The sequence below is a fragment of the Stigmatopora nigra genome, chromosome 3 (genome assembly GCF_051989575.1).
Source record: "Stigmatopora nigra isolate UIUO_SnigA chromosome 3, RoL_Snig_1.1, whole genome shotgun sequence".
Taxonomy (NCBI): domain Eukaryota; kingdom Metazoa; phylum Chordata; class Actinopteri; order Syngnathiformes; family Syngnathidae; genus Stigmatopora; species Stigmatopora nigra.
The window spans coordinates 16,494,740-16,522,475 of record NC_135510.1 but is presented as its reverse complement, the minus strand read 5'-3'; the positions used below and the strand labels follow the sequence as shown (position 1 = coordinate 16,522,475).

The following is a 27,736-nucleotide window of genomic DNA, read 5'->3' as shown; positions in this document are numbered from 1 at the left end:
ACCTGTATGTATTCACTTTTACTCCCAAAAGGTCGACTAGCGCCCGGCTAAACGTACCTTTGCCCTGGGCTACGAGGAAAGGGCGAAGCGCTCCCATTGCGCCGACTTAATTGAATTGGGCGTGCGAAAAAAAATTCTCGGAAAGTTGGGGGAGATGGAGCCATCAGGACTCCAGCAGGGATGTAGATGACACAATTTGCCTTGGGGGAGGGAAAGGCTGGATTCAGCCGAGCATTATGAGGCATTTTCACTGGGTTTGGCCACCACAGTCATTCGGCTTGTTTTGGCGAGGACGAAGAACATCGAGTGAAGTTGACGAGACGCCTCCCAAAATATCGAATCTTACGTAATGTCTGCAAATCACGCGGAATTTGCTTCCCTTTTTCCATAAATCGAAATTCAGATGTAAACACACCCTCTGAAAAACCACTCAAAACTTTGTAGGGAATCAAACACACCTGGCTTTGAGACTCGGATATGAGCTTGAAAATGTCCGACCTCAAAATGGCGAGGACGCAATTTGCATGGCGCTTTGCACCATGGTAAACAAACGTGGAAGGACTATTTTTAGCATGGAAATAACGGAAGAGAGAGAGCAATGGCATGTACACGTTTTCTGGCTTGTTTTGGATTCAAACCCGAATATTTAAACCCTAACCCGGTTTTTGAGCCGAATTAAAACCCAAATTTTCAACTCTTGAGCAATATTAATCGCTAAAATTTAATTTCTGGAGTCCTTAATGTAAGATTTAAGATTATGGAAATTAAATAATATTTCCAGGTTTGTAATAAAATATGTATATGTAATTTGTATTAGATTTATTATCATTGAGTTCTTAACAATTTTATTATTAACCACAATTTCTATGTTTTAAGTAAAAATAAAAACAAAAGAAGAAAATATTTTCTTTATATAATTTATTGAAATTTTCAATAATTTAAAATCAATATTCCTCGCTAAATTATTAAAATGAAATAATACTTACAGGTTTGTAAAAAATATATCTATATTTGTATTAGATTTATTATCAGTTAGTTGTTAACAATTTTATTAATCAGTATTTTCATGTTTTAAGTAAAAATAAAAACAAAAAAAGGGAATATGTACTGTCTGAATGTGTCTTTATTAATTTATTTATTATTGTCTTATTTCTGTTTGTAAAAAAAATCATTTGTATTACATTTATTTTCATTTAGTTCTTAAAAAAAATATTATTAATCTGTATATCCATGTTTTAAAGAAAAATAAAAACAATAATATGTACTGCTCTATGTCTTTAAACTATTATTTTTTTATCTATTAAAATTTTGAATAATTTAAAAGCCATCCAATGGATAAGTGGTTCCTTCACCTGACTTGGTTGCTCTAAGTGTGGGATCGATTCCCACACTGTGGTGGTATGATTGTGAGTCCGAATCCTTGTTTATCTACCCTATTACTGACTGGCGACCAGTCTAGGCTTTGATCTGCTTTTCACTTGAAGTCAATTGGGATAAGCTCCAGCACCCCGTGACCCTGAAATATTAAAAATACGCTCAATGAAGGCAACCACAACTACGATACGTCAAAGACAAAGAGTTGCGACCTCCATTTTAACCCCTCATTTGCTCGCTTATGATGGCGTACCTATTACTGACTGGCGACCAGTCTAGGATATCACCCGTTTTCCTCTTGAGGTCAGTCGGAATAAGCTCCAGCACCCCTTGACCCTGAAAAATGAAAAATAAGCTCAATGAAGGCCACAGCAACAATAATACGGCCAAAGACAAAGAGTTGCGACCTCCAATTTAACCCCTCCTTTGCTCATTTCTGTCGGCGAGGGTCACGTGAGGCAACGGTTGTGGCGTTTGGCCTCGTCAAATGAGGGCGGGGGGTGTTTACAAGCGTGGGGGTCGGAGTTATGTAACGCTGCGCATGTGGCAACATGGGCCCAAAGCGATGGAGGTGTTTGTATCTGTGTGAGCACGTCACCCAAGTAGTCACAGATGGAGATTCAGGTTAGAGGCGCACCTCCCGGCTGGAAAAAAACAGATGACAAGATGTATTGAGAGGATACCCACAGAGAGATGCATCGTGGGAAATTTACACTGATTACGGACTCTAATGAGCCCGCAGAGTGCTGTGTATGCACACATCAGGTCAATGATGTTTGCTTGGGTGGTAGATGGAAGGTTGGGAGATGATGGGCAGCTGCTGTTAGGGAGGGGAGGGGTGGAATTTTGGTCAGGCATATTGGGAGACGAAGGTAGGGTGAAGATGTGGAATTATGGTCAGGCAAATTGTGGAATAATGGTTTGATGAGGATGTGGAATTATGAAAAGACAAATTATGAGACAAATGTATGATGAGGATATGAAATTATGGTCAGGCAAATTATGAGACAAAGGTATGATAACATTTATGGAATTATGGTCGGGCAAATTATGAAATAATGGTATGATGAGAATGTGGAATTGTGGTCAGGCAAATTATGGGCCAAAGTTATGATGAGGATATGGAATTATGAGACAAAGTTATGATGAGGATATGGAATTATGAGACAAAGTTATGATGAGGATCTGGAATTATGATTAGGCAAGTTATGAGACAAAGGTATGATAAAATTTATGGAATTATGGTCGGGCAAATTATGAAATAATGGTATGATGAAGATTTGGAATTATGGTCAGGCAAATGAAACAAATGTATGATAAAGATATGAAATAATGGTCAGAAAAATTATGAAATAATGGTATGATGATGATATGAAATTATGGTTGGGCAAATTATGAGACAAAGGTATGCTAAAATTTATGGAATTATGGACAGGAAAATTATGAGACAAAAATATGCTAAAAATTATGGAATTATGGTCAGGAAAATTATGAGACAAAAATATGCTAAAAATTATGGAATTATGGCCAGGCAAATTATGAGACAAACATGTGAGGATCTGCAATTATGGTCAGGAAAATTGAGACAAAAATATGCTACATATATGAAATTATGGTCAGGCAAATTATGAAACAAAGGTATGCTAAAAATTATGGAATTATGTTCAGGCAAATTATGAGACAAACATATGAGGATATGAAATTATGGTCAGGCAAATTATGAGACAGAAGTATACTAAAGATATGAAATTATGGTCAGGCAAATTATGAAACAAAACAATGCTAAAGATATGGAATTATGGTCAGGCAAAACATGCTACATGTGGTAAGCGTATTAACTTCATTTATGAATATTGTCCCAATGCAAGTACTTGACAGAACAAGCAGTTTATTTTTTTTTAAATAATATATATCAGACAAGTTCTATTCATAAATAATTCATATTAACATGGATAAAGAGATATTTGTCATTCCCAATGACGCTAACGGCTAACTAATGCTAGCCGATGCTAGCCACTATAGCGTTGACCACACATCTCCCCCCAGGGCGACCAATCAACAACCCAGCTGGTGGAATTTACATCTCCTTTTCCCCAATTAGCATAATCATGCTAGCACCCATCTGATTATAACATGCCCGTTACGCCTTGTTACAATTAGCGTAAGCGGAAATAACATGAGCGCTAATCATCACGTAGCGATGCGTTGACGCGAGAAAGTTAGCGTAAAAAAACAAAAGAGGGCCATTTTAAAATCCTTTAAAAAAAAGCCTCATATCATCAACACATTCCTTAATCTTCCTCCTCCTCCTCCTCCTCCTCGTCTTCCTCTTAATACTCAGACGAGCAGGTTTGTGCGTATGTCGTCATAAAAAGAGGGAATTTTCCGCTACGCTAATTCCAAATAAACCCGGCCTTTTGTGATACCCGGTTTGCGAGGAAGAAGCCCTCGGGATCCACGCCAAAACGTGACGTGGAGAGGATGAAAAAGGAGGGGATGAAGGGATGACAGGGGGCGCTATGATGGAAGGAAAGCATCACATGTGTGTGTGTGTTATAGCTGTTGATCTTTAAAGCTCAAAACGTAAAAATGAGCTTGTTATCCGCTAGGAGTGCTAAAATACATATGTTGAAACGGATTAAATTCCATCTTTTGGGTTTAGGGTTCCATAAAAAAACACATTCTTCCCTGTGTGTTATTTTCTGCTCACTTGGTGGATTTTTTCAAGGTCATAAGTTCACTTCTTAAGACTTTTTTAGAAGTCATGGCAGTAAGAAGTTGGTGTATTTTTCTTGTATTTTATGTTTTTTGATTGTTTCAAATTAACAACTTTTCAATTCATCTCATTTTCTGGACCATTTATTATTCTTAGGGTCGCAGGGGGTGCTGGAGACTATTCCAGCGATCTTCAGGCCAGAGGTGGGGTACACCCTGAATCAGTGGCCAGCCAATCGCAGGGCACAATGAGACAACCAACCAATCACTCATAGCTAAGGGTAATTTAGAGTGTCCAATCAGCTTCCCATGCATGCTTTTTTGTTGATATGAGATAAAACCGGAGTACCCGGAGTAAACCCACGCAACATCCAAACTCCACATAGATGGACATGACCTGGATTTGAACCCAGTACCCATGAGCTGAGAGGCTGACACACTAACCACATAGTCCACCTGTATAACAGCTTTTATATGGGATTTTATATTTTTATAAGTACATTTATTGAAAAAACAAACTCGTTTTAGCCATTTTGGCTCTAATCCGGATCATACTGGTCACTGGTAGCAGACGAAAACATCATTATTGACTGCTAATATTACTAATATTTAAATATGATAAGCGTATGTGTATTTCCCTTTCACAAATCCACCTTTTCATTATTCAAATATAGCGTGTCAGCAAGTAATGTACCCACACAGTCATGCTATCAGCGTCATACAGTGACATCTACACAATCTTGCAAGTTTTAGCGCATACACAAGGCGCACTGATTGATTGGGCGCTATGTCCAATTTGGATTAAATTTGAGACTTTTAAGTACCGCATTCAATTTCTACGTTATTTTATGGCTTAATAAGTAGAATTGCAATCATTAATAAGGGTAGCAATTGGCCGATGTTGAAATTCTGACTCCAATGTTGGCCTATGAGAAAAATGAGTGCCTCATAAAGCGAATGATTACAAGTATTGGCTTCCATTGATTCACAATGTGTGTTGACAGATTATAAAGAAAGTGTGATTGCACGATCAAATGGCGGATCTATGTTGAATGAGTCTTTTTGACGCTTCCTGCCATCGACGGAGGCCCGATTGGCGGAACGCGTGGGTGGGTGGCGGCGTGTTCACGGTGAATCTCGAGAGGCAGCTGTTCTCTCCGCCTCGACAAACACCCTGATTGGTCTTTGGCGTAAAAGAGCCGAACGGAAACGACTCTTTTCAATGTTTTGGCGAGCGAAAATGTTCGAGTCGAGCCACCGCCACGTCATCGTTTGGAGGCTTAAACGAGAACTTTAGGAAGATTTGACAGCTTGAAAAGCACCGCAGGCTGGTTGAAAGGAAAGTAGCTCTTTTACATGTTACCATGGAAACCACTTGCTTTTTGCCGTGGATCAGCAGGGGTGCCGCAAGTAGGCTTGTCGTCATAGACCAAATTTGATATATTGTCTCATAAATGATTGTCGATGTGAGATATTATTGTAGATTCTAATGAAACAAAGTCAAATTAAAGATACAAAATGATAAAAATGTGTAGATTTGCTATGAATTTGATTGAAAATGACATTAACATGCAAATAAGCAAATTTGGGGCCAATTTATTTATTTCCAATGTAATTTTTTTTTCAAATTTGCATAATTCCAGAGCTATTTTAGTGTAAAACCCAAAAATATGTGAGAGGAAATCTAATTTCTGCATTGGTGGAACATAGCTTGCTTTTATTTTGAAAGGTTAGTGGCTGGTTCACTTAAATATGCTTTGATTTGCTCAGCTCTCTGATTGGTTAGACATAAAAAACTAGTAGAGGTTGATATTGAGCATTGTTTTTGTTGGAATAATTTCCCAAATTAACCGTTTTTCCACTTTTCCTGTCGTTCGGTGACTTTTTGCGCTTTTTTTGTCTTATTTTTCAAAGAAAATGACCGCATTTTCTCGCATATAAGCCATATTTTTAACAATAATGACTGAATCAAGGGTACGGCTTATATGCGCACAAGACTTATAGCGTTGCTTTACTCTTTTTCACCAGTAGAGGTCGGAAAATTAGCATTGAGTATGTTTTGGTTATTTTCTGTTTTGCAGTAAAAAAAACAACCATTACTGGATGAATTACTAGCTTCATTATGATATTGACCTTAATAATTAGCTTAGCTCAAATGATTTTTCTCAAGATTTTTCCTTCAAAGTAAAACATTTGTACTCCCTTAAAACCATGAGTATGGATTTAAAAATTGTGAATCAAGGGGCGGCTTATATGTGAGAAATTGTAAAATTCAATGATTTTAAGGCAATTTTAAGGGTATGGCTTATTTGAGAAATGTTAAAATTCAATAATTTTAAGGCAATTTCAAGGGTGCGGCTTATATGCAAGAAATTGTGAAAAACAATGATTTTAAGGCAACTCCAAGGGAGTGGCTTATACGCGAAAAATTGTAAAATTCAATGATTTTAAGCCAATTTCAAGGGTGCGGCTTATACGCGAGAAATTTTACAATTCAATGATTTTAAGGGAATTTCAAGGGTGCGGCTTATATGCGAGAAATTGTGAAAAACAATGATTTTAAGGCAACTCCAAGGGAGCGGCTTATATGCGAGAAATTTTAAAATTCAATGATTTTAAAGCAACTTCAAAGGTGCGGCTTATATGCGAGAAATTGTAAAATTCAATGATTTTCAAGGGTGCGGCTTATATGCGGGGCGGCTTATATGTGAGAAAATACGATAGTCTGACCCCCTGCCTCAAGAAACCCAATAAAAAAATAACAAAAACCACTTGTAAGTTTCCAAGATGGCCTCCCACTGAAGACTTTAGCATATTTTGACTCATTAGCGACGTCATAAGACATCCAATATTGTTAACACAATTCCAAGAATGGAGGTAAGACATGAGTTGATTGCCATTTTTTAAAGAAATGATGACGCATTTGTTCTACATCCATTAACCGAGATCAGCGTGAGCGCAGACGTCAGTCAAACGGGGGAAACGGGCGGTGAAAAGACGGCTAAAGCGGAGCAGGAGGCTGCGGGGGCCTCGACGTGCTTCTATTTTTAGATTCTGGGAGTAATGTTGTTTCCGCGCTCGTCCGGGAGGCTTTCGTCACACCGCCGCCGCCATCGTTTTTGAATAACGCAGCTGCTTCTGCTGACCTCATTGGCTAACGTGACACACCATGTCCGAGTTGTATACTACATGACCTTGCCGTTACTTTTTTGTTGGCGAATATTCGGGTTATTTCAACCCGGATTTTTGATTTGTGTTATTATCATTGGCTTGGTGGGGATTGGAAATATATTTTGGGGAGTTTTCTTGTATGTGTCAGTGGTGGTTGACACTCAAAAGCCGGCAGATGTGTTGATTTTTTTTTCTCTGAAAGTAGGGCAGATGCAGCTGCGAGAAACAACGCCATCGCCATGTCGACGGCTCGTCAAATTTCCTCGACGTGACACATCAACGTCTTCCTGAAACGGAACTCAAGCTTATATGTCAAACATGTATGCGCCTTCTTGAGTGTAAAGTTGCCGTTTTTGTATATTTATTTGGTAGTATATTGTGTTTAAGACAAGTACCGTATTTTTCGGACTATAAGTCGCAAGGTTTTTTTTTGGACGGGGCCTGAAATTAATATTCAAGTACAGTTTATACATATAAACATATATTTATAAATATATTGTTTTATTTTAATTTTAATTTTGTTTATTAATTTATTTTTTATTTTTATTTGTTTTTTTAATGTATTTTTTATTTTTATTTTAATTTGTTTTTTTAATTTATTTTTTATTTCTATTTTAATTTGTTTTTTTAATTTTTTATTTTTTTTTTTATTTTAATTTTTTTATTTATTTTTTTTATTGCACTGACCATCGACAGCCTTTTTTAAAACTCTAATTATCTGAAAAAAACTGTTATGTTAACCTATTTAGCCTGTTGATCACTATTTTACTATTACAGTAATCCCTCGACTATCACGGTTAATGTAAACCAGACATGGCCGCGATGAACAAAAAAAACGCAAAGTAGGGTCACCCCTATTTTAAAAAAACGTTATTATTATTATTAATTGTAGTAGTAGTATTTTTTACTTCAGTGCTGAGTTCTAGAAGCAAGCGGAGAATAGGGGCGTAGCTTCCACTTGCGAGTTTAAGCATGGATTTTTATATTTTGATGAACTTACAAAAAAATAACAATTCCCCCAGAAAAAAAAATCTGCCATGTATTCAAACCACAAAAAAATGCATTTCCCGTATCTATTATTTTATTCTGAAATTGTCGCGGTGTCATTGCATCCTGCTTGAAAATCTTCCTACACTGAGCTAGCCTCCCATTGGTCCTACAGCAACAACTCTACATTTTTCTTTAGTTTTTAGTTTTTGGTTAAAGCCGCTTTGTTCTTTGTTTAAAATTTCTGGTCCAAATGAGAAGCATTATCTATCGACGTCTAAAACTACTAGCTTATATAAAGCTAATTTGTTTTGAATTCATAATTTGAAATTATTTAAATGTATGTTTATGTACATGCTAATGCTTTATGCTAATGTTAGCTTCCTGCTTGCACGATTAGAATGTTTTACCATGCTTGTACTTCATTTTAATACATTAATAAATCATTTTACTACCATTTTCCCTCATTTTTGTTTGTTTCTCACATCTTTCATTCAAAATTGGCACATTTTGATGCTATTTAAAGGTCATTTTTGAGGAAATTAGCAAATTTCCAACATATAAAATACCATTTACGAAAAATCCAAGTTACAAAACAAGTTCTGGAACCAAAATGTTGTAAGTAGAGGTACAACTGTATTTAAAAAGTGCAAATTTGGCCCAAATGAATGAATTTTTTTCATTTACATTATTTAAATTGACTCTAACGTGAGTGAGGGAGGGCTGAGTGGCTGTCGGGCGCACGCCATTGGCGGACACGAGCACTAAACTTGTTGACTCATAACGGCGTGCTCGTCATCCTCCCCCTTTCCTCTCCTCCCCCTCCCCGTCCAATCTGATCGCTTCTCTTCGCTCCGTCCATCCAGCGGGAAATCACTTCTCCCATCTTTTCGCATTTTTACGCGCATCTCGTCGCGCGGATTCCCCACAAAGCCGCCGCCGGCCTCCATTTACGGAGCGGAACTACCCCTCCTTGCCCCGTACCCCTTCCCAATTTTTTAAAAAAATAAACCCAAGCCGTGACTAAACAATGGCTTTCATGGTGAAGCACGTGGTGGGAGGCCAGCTGAAGAACTTGACGGGCGGCTTGACGGAAGAGAAACCCGAAGGCGAGAAGACGGACGCGGCGGCACAGGGGATGACCCAAGAGGAATTTGAACAGTACCAGCAACAGTTGGAAGAAGAGAAGTAAGTGGAAGCTCAATTTTCGGGGTGAATAGGACAATAAATGAAGTGAGAACTCGATAGGACAAACGGAGAAAAACGTTTGTCATTTTCCAGGGGAGTCAAAAAAACAGCGAGTGTTGGGAAGAATGGACTAAATGAAGAAAGTAGAGAATAGTAGAGGAAGAAGTAAAGTGGGTACATAGAGGTATTCAAGTATTGTATTTTCATGACTATAAGGCGCACTTAAAAGTGTTAAATTTTGTCTAAAATAGACAGGGCGACTTATAGTCCAGTGTGGGAAAACAATTAAAATGTGTCATTCATTGACAGTGCGCCTTAGAATGTGGTGCGCCTTATAGTCGTGAAAATAGGGTGTTTTTGTGAGGGCGCAAAAAGAGGGAAAATGTCTTGGGAAGGATCTGGTGTGAGTTAGGGTGATGAAAATCTGGTTTTTGGGGTCATTTGGGAGAGGAATTGTTTTAATAATTCACTTCGGAGGAGTGAAAAATTGTGTTTTTTTTGAGAAATTGTGTGGTTAATATTGGGGTATGCTTGGATATTTGTTGTGGGGAATGAGGAAAATGAAGCAAAAAATGCATAATGATGAAAATTTACAAAATGTACTGATGATGAAATGTTTTAGTTGAGAAAAATGAAGCCAAAAAATACATGAAAATTTACTGATGATGACATTTTTCATGCCAAGATTTCACAATAAAAGTGTCAGAAGTGGACAAAATCTAAATTTGGGTTCAAAAAATGTGGATGCGTAATGAAAAAAGTGAAGTTTAGAAAGAAATCAATGGAAGTATGAATGGAAAGTGCTATAAAAATAGATTTATAGTTGGGTAGTATATGTATCATGTTAGTTTGCTAAGTGAAGGTCACCTAGAGCACAAGGTCATCTGGGTAATGGAGTTGGGAGTTATCGATCGTTGATGTCAAATTGCGGCTTTGCGCATCCCGGATCACGTGTCCTAACTTTCTGGCCACGAAGGTCATGTCATGTGTGTGAATCACCCAAAGATTGGAGTAAAAATAACCCAGAAAAGAGCCAAAAGTGAGGGGAAAATAGATTGGTGTTGTGGATAATAATCATTTGGTTGTTAAAGATAGAAAAATCCATCTTTTTCTGGATTCTGGTCAGTGATCCGTTTAGTTAAGGGTAGGCTCCGGCACCCCACGGTCATGAAGAGGATGAGCTGTGTTGAAAGTGGATGGGTTTGGTCATGTGACATTTAATTTTGGTTGACGGCAGACAAAATGGCGGCCGAGAAATGAAGGAAATTCCAAATTTAAATTAAAAAATATGTTTTTGTTTGTTTTGTGGTTAGTGGAAGGAAAAGCACAAAATATATAATATAATTTTTCATGTTTTCATTAAAAAAAGGCTTTTGTTCATTCATTTTCAAAATTTTTGATTGGAGAAAGGGTCGCGGGGGGTGTTGGAGCTTATCCCGACTAATTACGGTCACCAGGCGAGGGACAACCTGGAATTGGTGGCCAGCCAATCACAGGGCATAAGAAGACAAAGAACAACCAATCATAGCTAGGGGCAATTTAAATTGTTCAACCAGCTAGCTTAGCCTAGCACTCATGTTTTTGGGGTGTGGGAGTACCCAGAAAAAACCCACACAAGCCCGAGGAGAACATGTGAGAACTGGGAATGAACCCACGACCCCAGCACACTGAGCCCAATGTGCTAACCACTCATAAGACGCCATATGCTTTTATTTTGAAATAATTCAGCCTCAAAATTGCCAAAAAATATCAGAACAGTAGTTTTTTTGTTTGTTTTACCTGAAATCAAAGTTTTTGTGTACAAAATTTTGTTTTGAGTTAATCAAAAAACCTGGAAAAACACAAAAAATATCAAATTGTATTTTCATTTTGTTTAGTTATAACACTTAGGCCTTTTAGCCCAAGTAGCTAAACCAGTGGTGTCAAACATACGGCCCGCGGGCCGGATCCGGCCCGTCTGGTGGTTTGGTACGGCCATGGGGAAGAAAGCTGCATTGTATAAAAAAATATGAATTTTCTTTAAAAAATTGTAGTTCTTGTATTATCCGCTAGGGGGCGCAGTGTTTTAGTACGTGCAGACAACATGAATTGACATTTATTTATGTTCTTATGTTATTCTCTTGTTCATATTATATTGTTCATAATGTAAAAGGAAAATTCTGTTAATAAACATTTTGATAATTTAATCATTCTTTGCACTAATGATTAGTATTAGTAACTAATACAAAGGAAAAAAGTGGGCTTATTGTTAGTTCTATGTCATTTTGTAATGAGTTATGAGCTAAACGTTAGCATGTAAAGAAGTCGTGTAACCCTAGCTTGGAGACAACAGCTATTTGTATTTTTTTTTTAATTTATAGGGCCTAATGTGACAGACATGTCGGTAGGGGGAGAAAACGACCTTGCGTTGACACATTTGGTGCATCCATAGCCTTTACGGGCTAGCCACGGCTATTCCCCCCTAGCCGCATTCCGTCCGTGTTTTGTCTGCGAGCTCTCGCGCCACATCTGGCCGACATTATGTCAGCTTTGTTGCCTCGCCGCATCACGTGGCTCTCGGCGAATTAAACAATCCAAAGGAGGATACGAGCGAGAGCCAACTGGGGCGTGAAAGCCGAGCCCAGGTTTAGCTTCGGCGCCCTCTGAGAATCGGTGTGGGCTTGGTGAACGGTGTTTTTCGGCAATTGTTTTAGCTTTCTGGCAAATAAGACAATTTCTCTATTCTAGTATTAATGGAATAAATGTTAGTTGACCTTAATTTGGAAACTAAACTATGATAAATGCTGTTTTTTTTTAAAAATCCCGATGGTCGTTTTCCTTTTGAGCCTTGATGTCACTGTGTCCATTTAAGACAATTGAAAATGTGTCAAAATTCCTTGCAATTGGCTGAAAAAAATCCATTAAAAAGTGGGACTATTTTAGCATGTACACAAATTGGAAAATATCGCACATTTTTTAAACTGTCATTATCATTTTCAGCTGTTTTTGTTGGTCATTTTCATGGTTTTCATCAAATTTACAAGAAGAACATTGACGCTTATCAGTTTTAGCACTGAATCTCGTTGTAGAGTATTTTTTTGGGCTTGTAATACGAGTGATGCAAATAAGATTTGACATGTGTATTGCAGACAAGAACGAGAGGCGAATTTTGCCCAGAAAAAAGCAGAGCGAGCCACGGTGAGGAGTCATTTTCGGGACAAGTACCGACTACCTAAGGTATTTATTCATTTCTATGAATGCTTTTGTCATGTTAACGTAAATGTGTACAGTTTGATTTTTACAAAAACACAAAACACGCATGTCTAAATGATCTTTTTTGTTATTTGCACTTGTGAGTTATAATACAAACACACAAAGATAATTTATGCGCTTTTATAAATGATCTTTGATGCAAAAATGGTCATGCCTCTCCTTACAAATGTCTCTACTTACAAATGCCTCTACTTACAAATGCCTCTACTTACAAATGCCTCTACTTACAAATGCCTCTACTTACAAATGCCTCTACTTACAAATGCCTCTACTTACAAATGCCTCTACTTACAAATGCCTCTACTTACAAATGCCTCTACTTACAAATGTCTCTACTTACAAATGCCTCTAGGAACAAAAATTTTAGATTACATTTTTTCATATGCAAATGAGTGACTCGAAATACGAAAAAAATCCAAGTTACGAAATCCCCCAAAAAGTTAATGCATTTCCTTACCTGTTATTTTATTTTGAAAATGTCGCAGATGCATTGATTCTCACTTCATAACATCGCTACCCTCTTATGCGCTCTCATTTCATCCCATATAATAACTATAAAACATTAATTTCAATCCAATTGGCTGTCTCACAACAACCACTATCCATGTTTCAAGATTCTCTCTTTCATACCTGTCCACTTGGACTAAATGCTCCCCTTATTAATGATTGCAATTCCCCTTTTTAAGCGATTAAAAGCCGTACAACTACAATGCGGCAAATATTTTCAAACACACACACACATAGGGCGCATGTAAAAGCCTAAAATGTAGTACTACAAAGTGAACGGCTTTCAGCCATGGTAAAACGGGATCTTGCCGCCATCTGGCAGGCAAAAATGGGTATTACTTCTCCCATAATAATGCTTATTTACTTTTAGACATTATTAAATAATTTCCTTATAATTTTCTCTAATTTTTGTGTGTTTCCTCACATCTTTCATACAAAATTGGGACATTTTGATCGATTTTAAAGGGTTTAGTTGGTAGTTCTGCGAGGACTGTGGAACAAATTAGGGAATTTACATATAAAGTACACTTCTCCTTACGAAATTTTCAAGTTACGGAGAAAGTTCTGGAACCACTTAATTTAAGTAGAGGTACAACTGTACGTGGACAGGAACGTGTATCTCAGGTCCCTGAGCGACTACATTATCTTTAGTGATTAACAATGCTTTTTGATGTTGAAAACCATAATTTTTTTAAGAAGTTGCAAAAAAAAAATCCATACCTTTTTGAAGCCTCATAGTAAACGTGACTGTTTACTATAACAGAACGAGTTGGATGAGACCCAAATCCAGCAGGCGGGCGACGACGTAAACCTCCCCACGGAGCTGGCAAAGATGATCGCCGAGGACGGCCAGGAGGAGGCGCACAAGCAGTCGGTGCTGGGCCAGCTGTCCAACCTTCAGAACGTGGACATGGACCAGCTGAAAGACAAAGCCCAAGCTACACTTGAAGACCTCAAGAAGCAAACGGAAAACTGTAGTCTCATGTGATAACGGGTTAGGGGGCGGGGCTAATAGAGTTTAACCTGTGGGGAGGAGGAGGAAGCATGAACGCCATTTTGGTTTTTGCTCAATTATTTGGACTAATACGCAAATTTAAAGTCATTTGAATACGTTTTTTGGAACAAAACCATCTATTATTCCAAGCCTAGTTGTTTTGGACAATTTTTTTTAATCAAAAATGGTTTAGTGGACTTTCCGTCAAATTTCTTCCTATTTTATTTGACAGTGTCTAATTTTACGGACAAAAAAAACTGTTTTGAAGAAAATTCAATTCAATTTGGGGATTAGGAATGACTTTTACAAACACAAGCATTTGACAAAGCACAACAAAAAAATGGCGGCGTTAATAAAGACTTTCTTAAATGTTAGCATCACTAGCTAGCTGGATGCTACTTTTAACAAAGCCAAGCCTTTTACTGCCCCTTTTTTTAACCATTTCCTTTCAAATAATACAAAACGTCCGCGCAAAAAAAAGCCATGCGTCATTTTAGGAAAGTTAAGCTACTTTGTGCAATACGCGAGTGTTTTTTAAACAAAACTCTTGAATAAAAAAAACGTAGCTTTCCGACACTTTCCTAAAGCGAGCATACGATACAGGGTAAGAAAAAAAACAACTGTCTTTGTGCTGCAAATGAAAGTATCATTCAAATACTATATGTAAATAGTGTTTAAAAAAAAGGATAGATAAAAAACAGCTGCTAACAAAAAAGTATAAATGCGACAAATGTGACATTTTCTTTCCGATATTAAATGTTGTGAGTATGTACGCCGAGCTAGTTTTGTGGTACCGTTTCGTGCCGGTGGATTCGCTGTCGTCAAGTCGAGTGGTGTCCTCATCAACCTCGTGGCGTTAATGCTAACCCCGCCGCTTCATGATGTCATTTTTTGGAGGGGTTTGACTGTGGTGGTGTTGTTACCCAAATACAGTGTTCCCTCGCTTATCGCGGTTAATAAGGGACCGGGACCCCCCGCAATAGCTGCATTTCCGCGAAGTAGGCGTGCCCCTTCAAAAATACTTAAAGAAACGTATAACACGTGCACAAAAGCACCACCAAGCAAAAACATCATAGTAGTCCGGATGGAGGATCTTCTGCAGTTTTTTTGCACGTAAGAAACATCGTTATTGGGAGTTGTGAACATTGTTTTTTGGGCGGTGACGTCATCAATGCAATTCCTGAACTCTCACCATGTTTTTGACCATTTCTTTGGCCTTTTTTCATGCAATTACTAATTCTTATTGAATATTTAGTTTCCATCTCTTGTAAAATGACGTAATTTATTATTTTAACTTAATATCTTTAAATTTTTTATTTATTTTTTTCCTGAAAAAAATCTGCGAAGCTCTGAGTCCGCGATAGCTGAAGCGCGAAGTAGCGAGGGAACACTGTAGTTCTTTTTTTGTGTGTGTGCTACAATGGCAATGTACACTTACAATCAAGGTACTCCAGTCCTACTTTTGTACCTAAATTTAAACCCAATCTGTTGGCTAAGGTGTTAGCGTCATGTGTCTGTAAGCTAATAATTAGCCATGGCTAAGCTAATGGCTTTTAGTGTAAAAGTGGTACGCATTTTTTTTAAAAAACATGCCTCGCTTTGTTTTGCTAATTTTATTTTTGTGTTTATTTACTTTTGTATTGCATTTGTGTCGGTGTTTTAAAGCAAATTTGTTGTTAGAAAAAGGGGGAGGGGCAAGTTATGGACAAATATATTGGGACATTTGGTAATATATACTTTTTGGCTTTGTAGAATTTGATGAAATAAGCTATGAAAATATGTGTCTCAATATTTTTGTGGTTTATGTCAAGTGATATGAAAACTATGAGAAAAAGTAGCAATAAGTTGTTTTCTGCAAGAAAGTATATGCTGTAATAATTATAATAATAATAATAATAATAATCAAAGTGCAGTATTAGTTATGATAACAACATCAATAAGAATTATAATAAAGGAGGAAGTGAAGCCATAAAACAAGATTTGCTTGCTTTGTATGAGCGTTTTGTTTTTATCATCAAATATTTCTGTCTTTGTCTTTGATTGGAGGTTTAATTGCAATAAACTTATTTTTGGATAATGTTTTTTCAGTTGGGTGTGATTTAAAAATGTGAAAAAAAATTCACATTTTAAAGGAATGAGGGAAATGTTTTACATCCTCATTCATAAATTATGGTTCAACAAGTATTTTTGTGTTGTTAAAATATATGACACATTTTTTATAACATTAAATATTAAGGAAAGAAAATGCAGTATGTTTTAGAAATGTTTAAAAAAGGGCAAAAAATTAAAACTGATCTTCAAAAGTCATACTTTGGCATTCTATCGGCCTCTGCTGTCTTCTAAACTGAAGTGCAGTCTTTGATCACGTGATATGAATGACTTTTTTGTTTTTAGGAGCAGATAGAAGATATAATACTTATAGGGAAAAAACACATTATTCTACCTCATTTAAATCATGCAAAAACTGTCCATCACATCTTAATATCTTAACATTTAAATATGTAAAGTGCAATCACTGGTTTTTGAAATGTAAATGAACCAATCCACAAAATTGCAATAACTGCATTAATCATCAAAATGTTCAGCAAACGCTTTACAGATATCTGGCGCCATCTAGAGTTGTGAATGGGAATAATACTACCTAGACCCCGAATGTAAGACGACCAACACTTTTTCAGTCCTATTTAGATTAGATAACTTTTTTCATCCCGTATTTAGGGAATTTAATTGTCAGAGTAGCAAAAGGGTGAAAATACAGACAGAAAATACATTTAAGATATAAATAAATAGGTCATAAATAAATTAATAAATAAATATATAAGTAAATTAATAAATAGACATATAAATAAATAAATATATAAATAAATGAATAACCGTGTTACTGTATATACTGTACATATACATGAATATATAAATATACATATACATACATATATATAAATATACATACACACATATATATATATATATATATATACATATTCATACATATATATATATATATATATATATATATATATATATATATATATATATATATATATATATATATATATATATATATATATATATATATATATATATAAATATACATGTACATAGATGTACATGTATGCATACGGTTGGTCTTAATATTCAGCCATTTGTTTTCTTAAAGAGCCTGACAGCTAAAGGGAGGAATTTCAATGCAAAAAACACCGTCTTATATTCGGGCCAATACGACAACAATAGGCTGCCAACTATTGTCTAGTGGACCGCAATTACATTAAATTAGATAACTTTATTCATCCCATATTCGGGAAATTCTAGAAAAATTGGCCTTTGGACTGCACATCTGAGACCGCTGTTGTATATAAATGTAAGAAATTATCATGTGTGAAAAGTTTTAATTCCCCACACACAGCCAAAAGTAAAGAAAACAAAAAAAAACAATGTTAATGGCAGTCTTCCTTGAGCTATTGCTAGTTTTGGAGCGCCAAGTAAAAGCCGAGAGCCGTAAATGACCTCGAGTCAATGGCACGTTTTGTCAAGCGTCCTCGCCGTGGTGTCGACGCATGGCCAATCGGAGACAATGGCGGTGAAACGGGCCAGAAAATACCATTCTATAAGGCTGAGGAATGTAAGAGAGAAAGGAGAGGAGGCCACGGGTGACAATTAGAGCTCAGAAGACCCTCGGCAATAGGGTCATTACGAAGGGTCCGTCAAAAAGGAGGAGGGAGGACTTTAGTTTATTTTTCTCGGAAAATAACAAATATTTTGAATGTGGGAGGGGCTAAGAAGTTTTAGAGGTTTATACAGGTGCCATGTTACTTTTTGGTATCTGTATACTTGAACGGGATTGGTTAGAAATGTCTACATTAGATGTGTATAATGCGTCCAAGTATATGTATTGCAATATAGGTATTTTTTTTCATTCATGCTAATTTTATGTGAATGGAGAAATATTTTTTTATATGAATTATAGGCAGGGTTAATGTATAAATGTTGAATTATGGTGTGTAAGTGAAATAAATGTAAAAAAAGTTGCAGTTTGTGAATGTTTGAGAAGGAAGTAAACATTTTGTGTGGGTGTGTGTTGATGTATTATCAAGTTTAGAATCATATATTTACATTATTTTGCTACTGGTTGGGTAAATGTTTACATGTGATGACAAGAAGGATACATGTGTTTGTACTATGTAAATTTATGGGGCACCCAATGACCATGAAATATATTGCGTGATATTCGTGTTCATTAATATTAGTATAAAGGTTAAAAAAGTACTGAATTTACTCGCATATAAGCCGCACCCTTAAAATTGCCTTGAAATCGTTGAATTTTGCAATTTCTCGCGTATAAGCCGCCCCCTGATTCACAATTTTCACCTCAAAATTCATGATTTTAATAGGGAGTACAAATGTCTTACTTTGAAGGGAAAAATCTATAAAAAAAAATCCTCACACATGGTATTTCTGAGATACTGAACGGATAAAAAGCATATTATTAGGGTAAATATCATAAGGAATTAATGAGTCCAGTAATGGTTGTTTTCTTACCGCAAAACAGAAAATAACCAACAAATAGTAATTGTTACTTTGCCGACTTCTACTGGTGAAAAAGAGTATAGCAAGTCTTTTACACATATAAGCCATACCTTTGATTCAGTCATTTTTTGTTGTTGTTACAAATACGGCTTATATGCGAGAAATTACTCATGCTCATTGGCGACCAATCGGCTGCCAGGAGAGAGAGGAAGAAAGGGAGAAAGCACAGTAAGTGAGAGAGAGAGCCCAAGTGAGAGAGGAAAACTGAGTGAGAGAGAGAGCCCAAGTGAGAGAGGAAAACTGAGTGAGAGAGAGAGACCCCAAGTGAGAGAGGAATACTGAGTGAGAGAGAGAGAGAGAGAGAGAGAGAGAGAGAGAGAGAGAGAGAGAGAGAGAGAGAGAGAGAGAGAGAGAGAGAGAGAAAAAGAGAGAGAGCCCAAGTGAGAGAGAGAGAGAAACTGAGAGAGAGAGCCCAAGTGAGAGAGGAAAACTCAGTGAGAGAGTTAGAGAGAGAGAGAGAGAGAGAGAGAGAGAGAGAGAGAGAGAGAGAGAGAGAGAGAGAGAGAGAGAGAGAGCGAGAGCATGTAAAAAAAACTTTTCTTTCTTGGGGGAGGGATGTTTTGAGCAAAGCTCTGTGGAGCGCAAAGCGTAACGGCACACAGAACGGAGGACAAAGAAGACAAGCACACCAGACCCAACCGAACAACCCTTTGGATACTTTCTACCCCCTCCATTTTTTGTGAGAAAACCACAAACTTTTCCCAGCTTTTTGCTGAAAACAAGGAGATGGTCAACGGCTCCCAGCAAATACATAAAAGTCGGAATCGGACAACTCGGTAAGCTCGTTGCCATTGGCGCGCTTTGCTTTGCTTTTCCACCCACACACCCACGCGGAGTGACCTCATGACGTTCTTTCCGGGACTGGACCGGGTGTTTTGGTCCAGTGACGAGATTTGGTGATGCACTGCAGGGAGAAGGGTTCGAGTTAACCCCTGAGAATGAGATGTTGGCGCGGTGCCTTGGCACTGCTCCCATGGATGCTGGTCACTTTGGAAGCCCAGCTGGTCTGCTGGCAGGCCATCTTACGATGCCAGTCCGAACCCGACTGCGACCTGGCTTATGGTCAGTACTTAGCCGCCTGTGAGGACAACCTAAGGGGTAGTGGACGCCGTTGCCCAAGCCACTGTATCAACGCACTGATTCGCCTCAACCACACTGGCGGCGGACCTGATTTGGAGACTTGCGAGTGTGGCCGGGATACTTTATGTCTTGGGACCAAACGCGCCATCGAACCTTGCCTTCCACGCCGCTATCCGGACAATGGCGATGGCGGGATTGGCTGTATGGAAGCTCGGCGCCGTTGCGAGGAAGATGGCCGATGCCAGGCGTCCCTGGCGGCTTACCTGGCGTACTGCGGGCAGCTTTTTAACGGGCGTAAATGCTCGGCTAAGTGCAAAGCCACCATCCAACAGATGTTGTTTATTCCGGACGGGGCGCTACTTAACCGTTGCGTTTGCGATGGCGTGGAGAGACCCTTCTGCGAGGTGGTCAAGGAGAACATGAGTAAGCTCTGCTTCGTGGGGGACCACCACGCCGTCCACTCAGATCAGCCTGAAGTGGACGATGTGTATGAGGATGAGGACTATGACGCAAGGCAGGACGGGGAGGACGGCTATGGGGAGCGTTCAGCGGCTCACCGATGGTTGCCCGGCTTCGGGGTGCTACTGGTAGTTTCTCTTGGATACTTGTGACCATTGGAATTGGCGAAGCGGTTCCGTATCGGGGTTTGAAGCCGGATTAACTGGATTTCCGAGGGTGAAAGAACAGGTGACAGCTGAACTTTACACGTTTTGGATGATTTACTTCTGGGTCCTCTACAAACCTTTGGGAATTCCCGATTTGGACGGCTAGGGTGGCCAAGTCCGGTCCTCCAGAGCCTCTATCCAGTCTATTTTCTCCAGGACAGGTCTTGGCCAACCCTGGTCTATAGTGTGTAGCAAGAAATCCTGGAGAAGCAGTCCAAAACCTCAACATTGTCCATAATTTTCTTTGTAAAGGACATTGAGTCCCAAAAACAGGTCCAACCAACCGTCCTCTACACCCAATTGCAAACCAGACACTTGGAAGACCTGCTTCAAGGACATAGTACATACTTTTCCGGGATTAAACCATCCAATTTTGGTTCAGATTCAGTTTTAGGACTATACCTAGAACCTAGGACCTAATCCCCAAAAACTGGACACTCCCAATTGGAAGAATCCAACAACCTCTCAACCCTCGTTAAGTAGCAAAACCCAAAACCACGTTGCCAATGGATTTACAAAACAGTCACCTTGAACTCCCAACCGTGGGAAAACTACAAGCTAACTTTTCCGACTTCCTATTTTAAGGCTAAAATAAGTTAGTGGCCATTTTGGAGTCAGTCGCGGCTTTCACTTGTTTGCTCTTGGTGTCATTACGTCTTGGAGTCTTGCTTTATTAAGACCTTAAACAAATACTGGGCCTCTCTTTCCTTGTCCAGATCTATTTGCTCTTCTACTTTTGTCACCCTAACCACACTTCAAATATTTGTGGGGGACGGGATCAAGTGCTTAAATGAAGTCAAGTAGCACAACTTTTGTGTTGAAGCCCCCCTCCAGTTCCAGATTGTTTTATAGCACTTTTCCTGCCTGAAACCCCCCACCCTAAAGCCCCCCGTTTTCCTTCCCTTGACTTCATGCCTTTACGACACTTCTTTTTATTACTGCTAACTTTTGTATTCTCACATTGTATTGCTTTTTTCTTCACTTTTGTGGCCTGGGTGTAGCTATAGCTAAAGCTAATGCTAAAGCTGCTCATAGCCGTTATGCTAGCTTGATCTAAAATGGTGCTATTGCAAAGATAATGACTGCTAAACGTAGACAACTGCAATCAATGGTTACTTGTATCCTCCTATTGTTTTGAGAAATGTACTATATATGGATTTTTCTGCGTGAAATTTGAATATACGAGGGAGGAAGGAAGTGTATTTTTTTGACCCGTGTATGTAAACGTTAAGTGAGCAACTTTTTACAGTCAAATTAGCAACTTTTTATAGTCAAATGCTAACTTTATAACAAAATGGGATCCGGTCATTTAAATTCCGATAGAAATTACAGGAAAATTGTAGGAATACAGTAATCCCTCAAAAAGCATGGCTTATAAAAACACAACATAGCAAGCAATTGGTGATCAGATTTTTTTTTTTTAAGTATGGTTTATATTCCAGAAAATACGGTAATTGGCAGCCAATTTAAGTTTAATTTGTTCATGGCTAAGATTAGTACTTTAGTACTAATAAATACATTAAAAATTAACATTGACGATTAGTGTATTGCATTTTAAATGTACTTATTAATTTCATTTTGATATATATACAGTAATCCCTCAATTATCGCGGTTAATGTAGACCAGACATGGTCGAAATAAACAAAAAACTACAAAATAGGGTCACCGCTATTTAAAAAAAATATTAATAATAATAATTATTGTGTTTTTTTCCACTTCAGTCTTAGTAGGAAGCAGAGGAAAGGGGAGTGGCTTCTGCTTGCGAGTTTCAGCGTGTATTTTCACATTTTTTATGAAATTAAAACAAAAAAAATAACAAAATAATAAAAAAATCTGTGATGTTGTGAAACCTCGATATTTGAGGGATTACTGTATTCACTACTATGGGGGGAGGATTCTAAAAACATTAAATTTCAACTTTAGTAGACATTTGATAATAGTAAAAAGTAACTAACACTGCACATCTGTCTCAAATAACACTGATTACACTTTGTAAACACAAAACATACTGAAACTGGATTAACTATGTGCCAACATAAATTCTATATTCTTATTTTTTTTTTTTACAGAAGAATGTTGATAAATGTTAAATTATGAAGCCAGAATTATGAAGACGAATGTATATACAGTATTTGACAGTATTATGTGATGATATGAGGTGAAATAAACAAGTGTAGCTTGGAAATCATGATTGATATTTGACTAAACGGGTCGACACGAGGGACTCACAGTTTAGAGGTCAGGGTTCCATATCTGGGTGTTTGCCTTCCTGTGTGCCGTTGGCATGTTCTTCCCGTGTTGCGTGGAATTTCTCTCGGTACTCCAGTTTCCTTTCACATTCCAGAAAAAAAAGATTTTCCATGAAGATAACATTGATTAAAATACATCTGTACTCGTTTAGATACTAAAGGGTTGCCAGATTTGATCATGTTATCGATTTAAAATATATATATATTTTAAACTATTTATATTGACGCTAGTGAAACAAACACAAACATCATAAAAGTATAAAAGTCATAAAATGACAATCAAGAGAGCTCAATTCATCACATTTGACTATTTTTGTATAAGTTTATTTATGATGAGCAACTTTTTAATTGTTTCCAACCTTAATTTGTGATGCACAATATATTTGCAACATAAAAAACAGGTTTCTGCAAAAAAAAAAAAAACCTTTTCTGGCTTTATTTTTGAATATTTTAGTTAAAATAAGGGAGAAATAAGAGATATTTTAGTTAAAATAAGGGAGAAAAAAAGATATTTTGCCCTCTGTAATACTAATATTATTAATATTATCTAAACATAATATTTCTGAAGCGTCAAATTCAACTAGCATGCAAAAAAATGCATTTGGCATCTTTTTGGTAACAATAATGGAGCCATATTATAAAGTCAAATACCTGCTGTTTTACCCCTTTAAACTGCATTTAGCAAATTAACAGTAACTAATCAAACAGGACAAAACATAAAAAATGTCAAAATCTATAGAAACGTGTCTTTTAACGAGATCCGAAACAAACCAAGTCGAAAAAATGTACAAAAAAATCACAAAATAGTTACATTTGGCTACTAAATTGTCATCAGAACAATAGTACAGTATTGTGATACAAATCCACCCTAAGCCCCTCCCCCTCAAAAAAGCACAATTCAAGGCCCCCTCCAAACTCAGTGCAGGTCAACAAAAGAATCTGAAATACAGCAGAAGCCCCCTCCCCATTTGCCCTTTTAACCAGAATACCCCGAGTAGAAGTACTTTGGACCACTAGCATGCATCTTAAATTCCTCCCAGACACTTGGCTCCGCCCCTTTCCCCATTTTCTGGGAGTAAAATCAAAACAAACATAAGTCGAACGGCTTCAGGGCGAAATGTGCACGCTAAGTGTTGTGCATTAGGGGGGGAAACAAGGGGCTTACACAGCTTTACCACGACCCATTTATCTGCATTCAGCATTTCTTCCAAACAAGTTCTCTTACCCGGCTATAACCCGGCACCCCCCGCGCTCTCTACACTGGGCCAAAATGGGAGGGAACCCTTAGGATTTAGGAGGCTCTTGTCTCTCTCAGAGGTACAATGTTCCATTCATGATAACCATCCAGCCGCAGTGAACGGCCAACCTGCTCTATGGTGTCAGTGCGAAAGGGGGTTGAGTTGTGTCAAGCAACCCCCCATCCAACTTCAACAGCCTGACACCAAACCCCATGAAAGGTTTGCCAGTCAGATGTCAATGGGGGGGTGGGGGGGGGTGGGGGGGGGGGGGGAGCTGAGCAAGAAGCATGTTGGAGAGGTTATAAAAGCATATGTGTGACAGGTTTTTGGATGTTTTTTTGCTAAATTGCAAGGATAACTCAACATGGAAATGACAAAAGTGATGGAAAAACTAGGTTTGTCACCACCGTCAACTTTTTGGAAGATTATGCAAAATTGCAAGAGCAACTCGACTCGGAAATGCCAAAATTGAGCAAAAAAATAGGTTTGTCACTGTCGACTATTCAGAAGATTATGCAAAATTGCAAGAAAACTCAACTCTGAAATGACAGAAAGTGATCGGAAAAACTAGGTTTGTCACCACCGTCAACTTTTTGGAAGATTATGCAAAATTTGCAAGAAAACTCAATTCTGAAGTGCAAAAAAGTGATGGGAAATGCTAAAAATGATCAAAAAACTAAGTTTACCTGTCTCTGTCAACTTTTCAGAGGTTTATGCAAAATTGCAATAACTAATCAACTCAGAAACCCCAAAAGTGATCAAAAAACTTGGTTTGTCACTGTCAACTATTTGAAAGTTTATGGAAAATTGCAAGAAAACTCAACTCTGAAATGCAAAAAAAGGGATCGAAAAACCTGGTTTGTCACCACCGTCAACTTTTTGGAAGTTTATGCAAAATTGCAAGGACAACTCGACTCGGAAATGCCAAAATTGTTAAAAAAAATAGGTTTGTCACTGTTGACTATTAGGAAGTTTTTGCAAAATTTCAAGAACAACTCAATCTGAAATGCCAAAATTGATCAAAAACTAGGTGTGTCACCATCAACTTTTTTGAAGATTATGCAAATTGCAAGAACAACTCAACTCAAAAATGCCTAAACTGATAAAAAAAACTTGGTTTGTCACCGTCTACTCTTGGGAAGTTTAAGCAAAATTGCAATTACAATCTCAACTATAAAATGCCAAAACTGATCAAAAAACTCAGTTTGTCAGCATATCATATTTTTGCAGGTGAATCAGACTGAAATGGGTGAAAAGTATATTCAAATATTTTTTTCCTAATTTGAACTGAGCTTTTGCACCATTATTCTCATAAAAAAGCTTGATTTCAACAAAGCAATAATAAATCCTCTTTTTTTAACCGCTACATGTGTTACCAATTGACCACCATTACCACCAGCTGGGAACAAAGATTGAATCCCAGTTGGGATGGGTTCTTACTCCCAAAACACTGGTCGGCCTGAACTTTGTCTTGACATTTTTTGAACCCTAACAAGAACTACTTATTTTTTCTTTTTTAACTTGAACTTGCTATGACTGGTAAATTGATATTCCAGTGCGGTAGTCCTCTAACCCAATGTAGCATTTTTGACATACCAGAAAATATGCTAGTTAGGGGAAACTTTATTGTACTGTTTTCCATCAAATCAAGCGCCTTCTGCCTGTTGCTTTCAATGCCCGCATTGATTTCCACTATGCAGAGGCAAACAGTGACATAATTTACCTTTATTGACAATAATTGAGTTTTACAAGTTATATATTTGAGTGAGATTTTATTAGCGACTACTCTTTGACAAGATCTCATTTAATTAGTGTACAAATTTGTAATAGTGAGACTTTAAATGAGTGTCCTTTTTAATTTTCTTTACGTTTTTATTTAGGTAAGAAAATGACTGATCTTCTCACTAACGGCAATAAACAGTTGAAAGTAACCTGCGTAAAATAGACGTGGTGTTTAGAGAAGCTTTTATGACCACTTGAGGTGACCACAGCGCAAAGGTGTTAACTCGTAAAAACTGTCAGCCAAGATTGCTGTGTGTACTGCGCAAAAAACAGAAATAAACACAATCTTAAGCTTTTCAAAGTGTGGTTCTCATGTCAAATGTTGGCATTAAGGCAACGCGCTGGTAACATAACATAAACAAATTTAAATGAACGTCAACTTGATTTCACGTGGGCCAAACCATTTTTGATATGATATTTAGATTTTTAGTTTTATAAATGGATTAAAAGAACTGGATTAAAATCCCTGAATATTCAGTTTTTATAGATCTAAAACAATGTTAATTTGAGTTTTTTTTATATATTTTTAGATTTTACAAAATTATTTTTTAACTAAAAATACAGAAAAAAATGATTAAAAAAATGACAATTATTGATTTAAAAGGGGGAAAATCAGATATTTAATATACTTCTATACTATTCTAACCCTAACCCTAAAACAATGTTTATTTAAGCTTTTTTTAATATATTTTTTGATTTTACAAAATGATTTTTGAACTAAAAATACAGAAAAATGGATTAAAAAATGACAATTATTGATTGAAAAAGGGGGGAAATCAGGAAATTTAATATACATCTATACTCTTCATTTTCATTTGATCTAGAACAGAAAGTCGGCACTCATTATTTACTTTCCCGGGCCGCACAAAATGATGCGGTGGGCCAGATTTGGCCCCCGGGCCGCCACTTTGACACGTGTTATATATAAAATTTGTCTTGTATCTCAAGAAAAATACTAGCCCGAAATTTCACTCGTATCAAGATAAATACTTGCCGGAAATTTCCGTCGTATCTCAAGATAAATACTTTCCCAAAATTTCACTCGTATCTCAAGATAAATACTTGCCCGAAATTTCATTCGTTTCTCAAGATAAATACTTTCCCAAAATTTCACTCGTATCTCAAGATAAATACTTGCCCGAAATTTCATTCGTATCTCAAGATAAATACTTGCCTGAAATTTCATTCGTTTCTCAAGATAAATACTTGCCCGAAATTTCACTCATATCTCAAGATAAATACTTGCCCGAAATTTCACTCGTATCTCAAGATAAATACTTGCCCGAAATTTCATTCGTTTCTCAAGATAAATACTTCCCAGAAATTTCACTCATATCTCAAATAGCTCGCATGTCAATTTACCACTGTAATTATAAAACATCCTTACTTCCAAGTTCTCTCCTCCCCTTCCACGGACAACTATTCCAGATGATGACAACTTCAGGACAAAGATGAACACTGCCTTAAGAAAGAAAATCTCCATGAGGCTTCATCTTTATTTCCCCACCTGGCTTCTTCTCCTTTAATAAATACACAGTAATTATTACATAAGTACAGCTGTGTCAACATTCAAAACACTGTATTAAACAACAGAACCCAGTTCAGGTGCTGCCAACATACATATTTATACTTTAATCTTATTCTTTTCCTTCCAAATTAAAGCTCTTTTGGAATATTACAGCATGTGTTTGAAATCAAAACAGCCTTGGAGACCTCCAAGGGTGAGGATTATCAACTTAAATCTTTTCGTTTAAACCCAGCATGTTTTTGCCTGTGTGTGTGAGACACACGAACATACCCACGAATTGGCCAAGGGGGTTGCTGGCCAAACCTGGAACTCCAGAGTCAACAAGGACTGGGCCGCACCTCCCCAGCTCGTCTTTCATGGCGGTGGGAATGGCGTCCATCAGTGGAGAGGACATGGCCAGGCTGCGGTCAAACCACAGGAG

General features: G+C 37.4%; 2 protein-coding genes across 2 annotated transcripts; both read left to right on the top strand.

The window, feature by feature from the left end:
• Positions 1 to 9,050: 9,050 nt before the first annotated feature.
• On the top strand, positions 9,051 to 14,338 carry cplx3b (complexin 3b). The gene is made up of 3 exons (XM_077713312.1): positions 9,051 to 9,435; positions 12,564 to 12,651; positions 13,958 to 14,338. Exons 1-3 carry the CDS (start codon positions 9,278 to 9,280, stop codon positions 14,180 to 14,182), a joined length of 471 nt encoding a protein of 156 aa, XP_077569438.1. The 5' UTR covers positions 9,051 to 9,277; the 3' UTR covers positions 14,183 to 14,338.
• Positions 14,339 to 19,211: 4,873 nt separating this feature from the next.
• On the top strand, positions 19,212 to 22,962 carry LOC144194767 (growth arrest-specific protein 1). The gene has a single exon (XM_077714051.1). It carries the CDS (start codon positions 19,711 to 19,713, stop codon positions 20,461 to 20,463), a length of 753 nt encoding a protein of 250 aa, XP_077570177.1. The 5' UTR covers positions 19,212 to 19,710; the 3' UTR covers positions 20,464 to 22,962.
• The last annotated feature ends 4,774 nt before the right edge of the window (positions 22,963 to 27,736 follow it).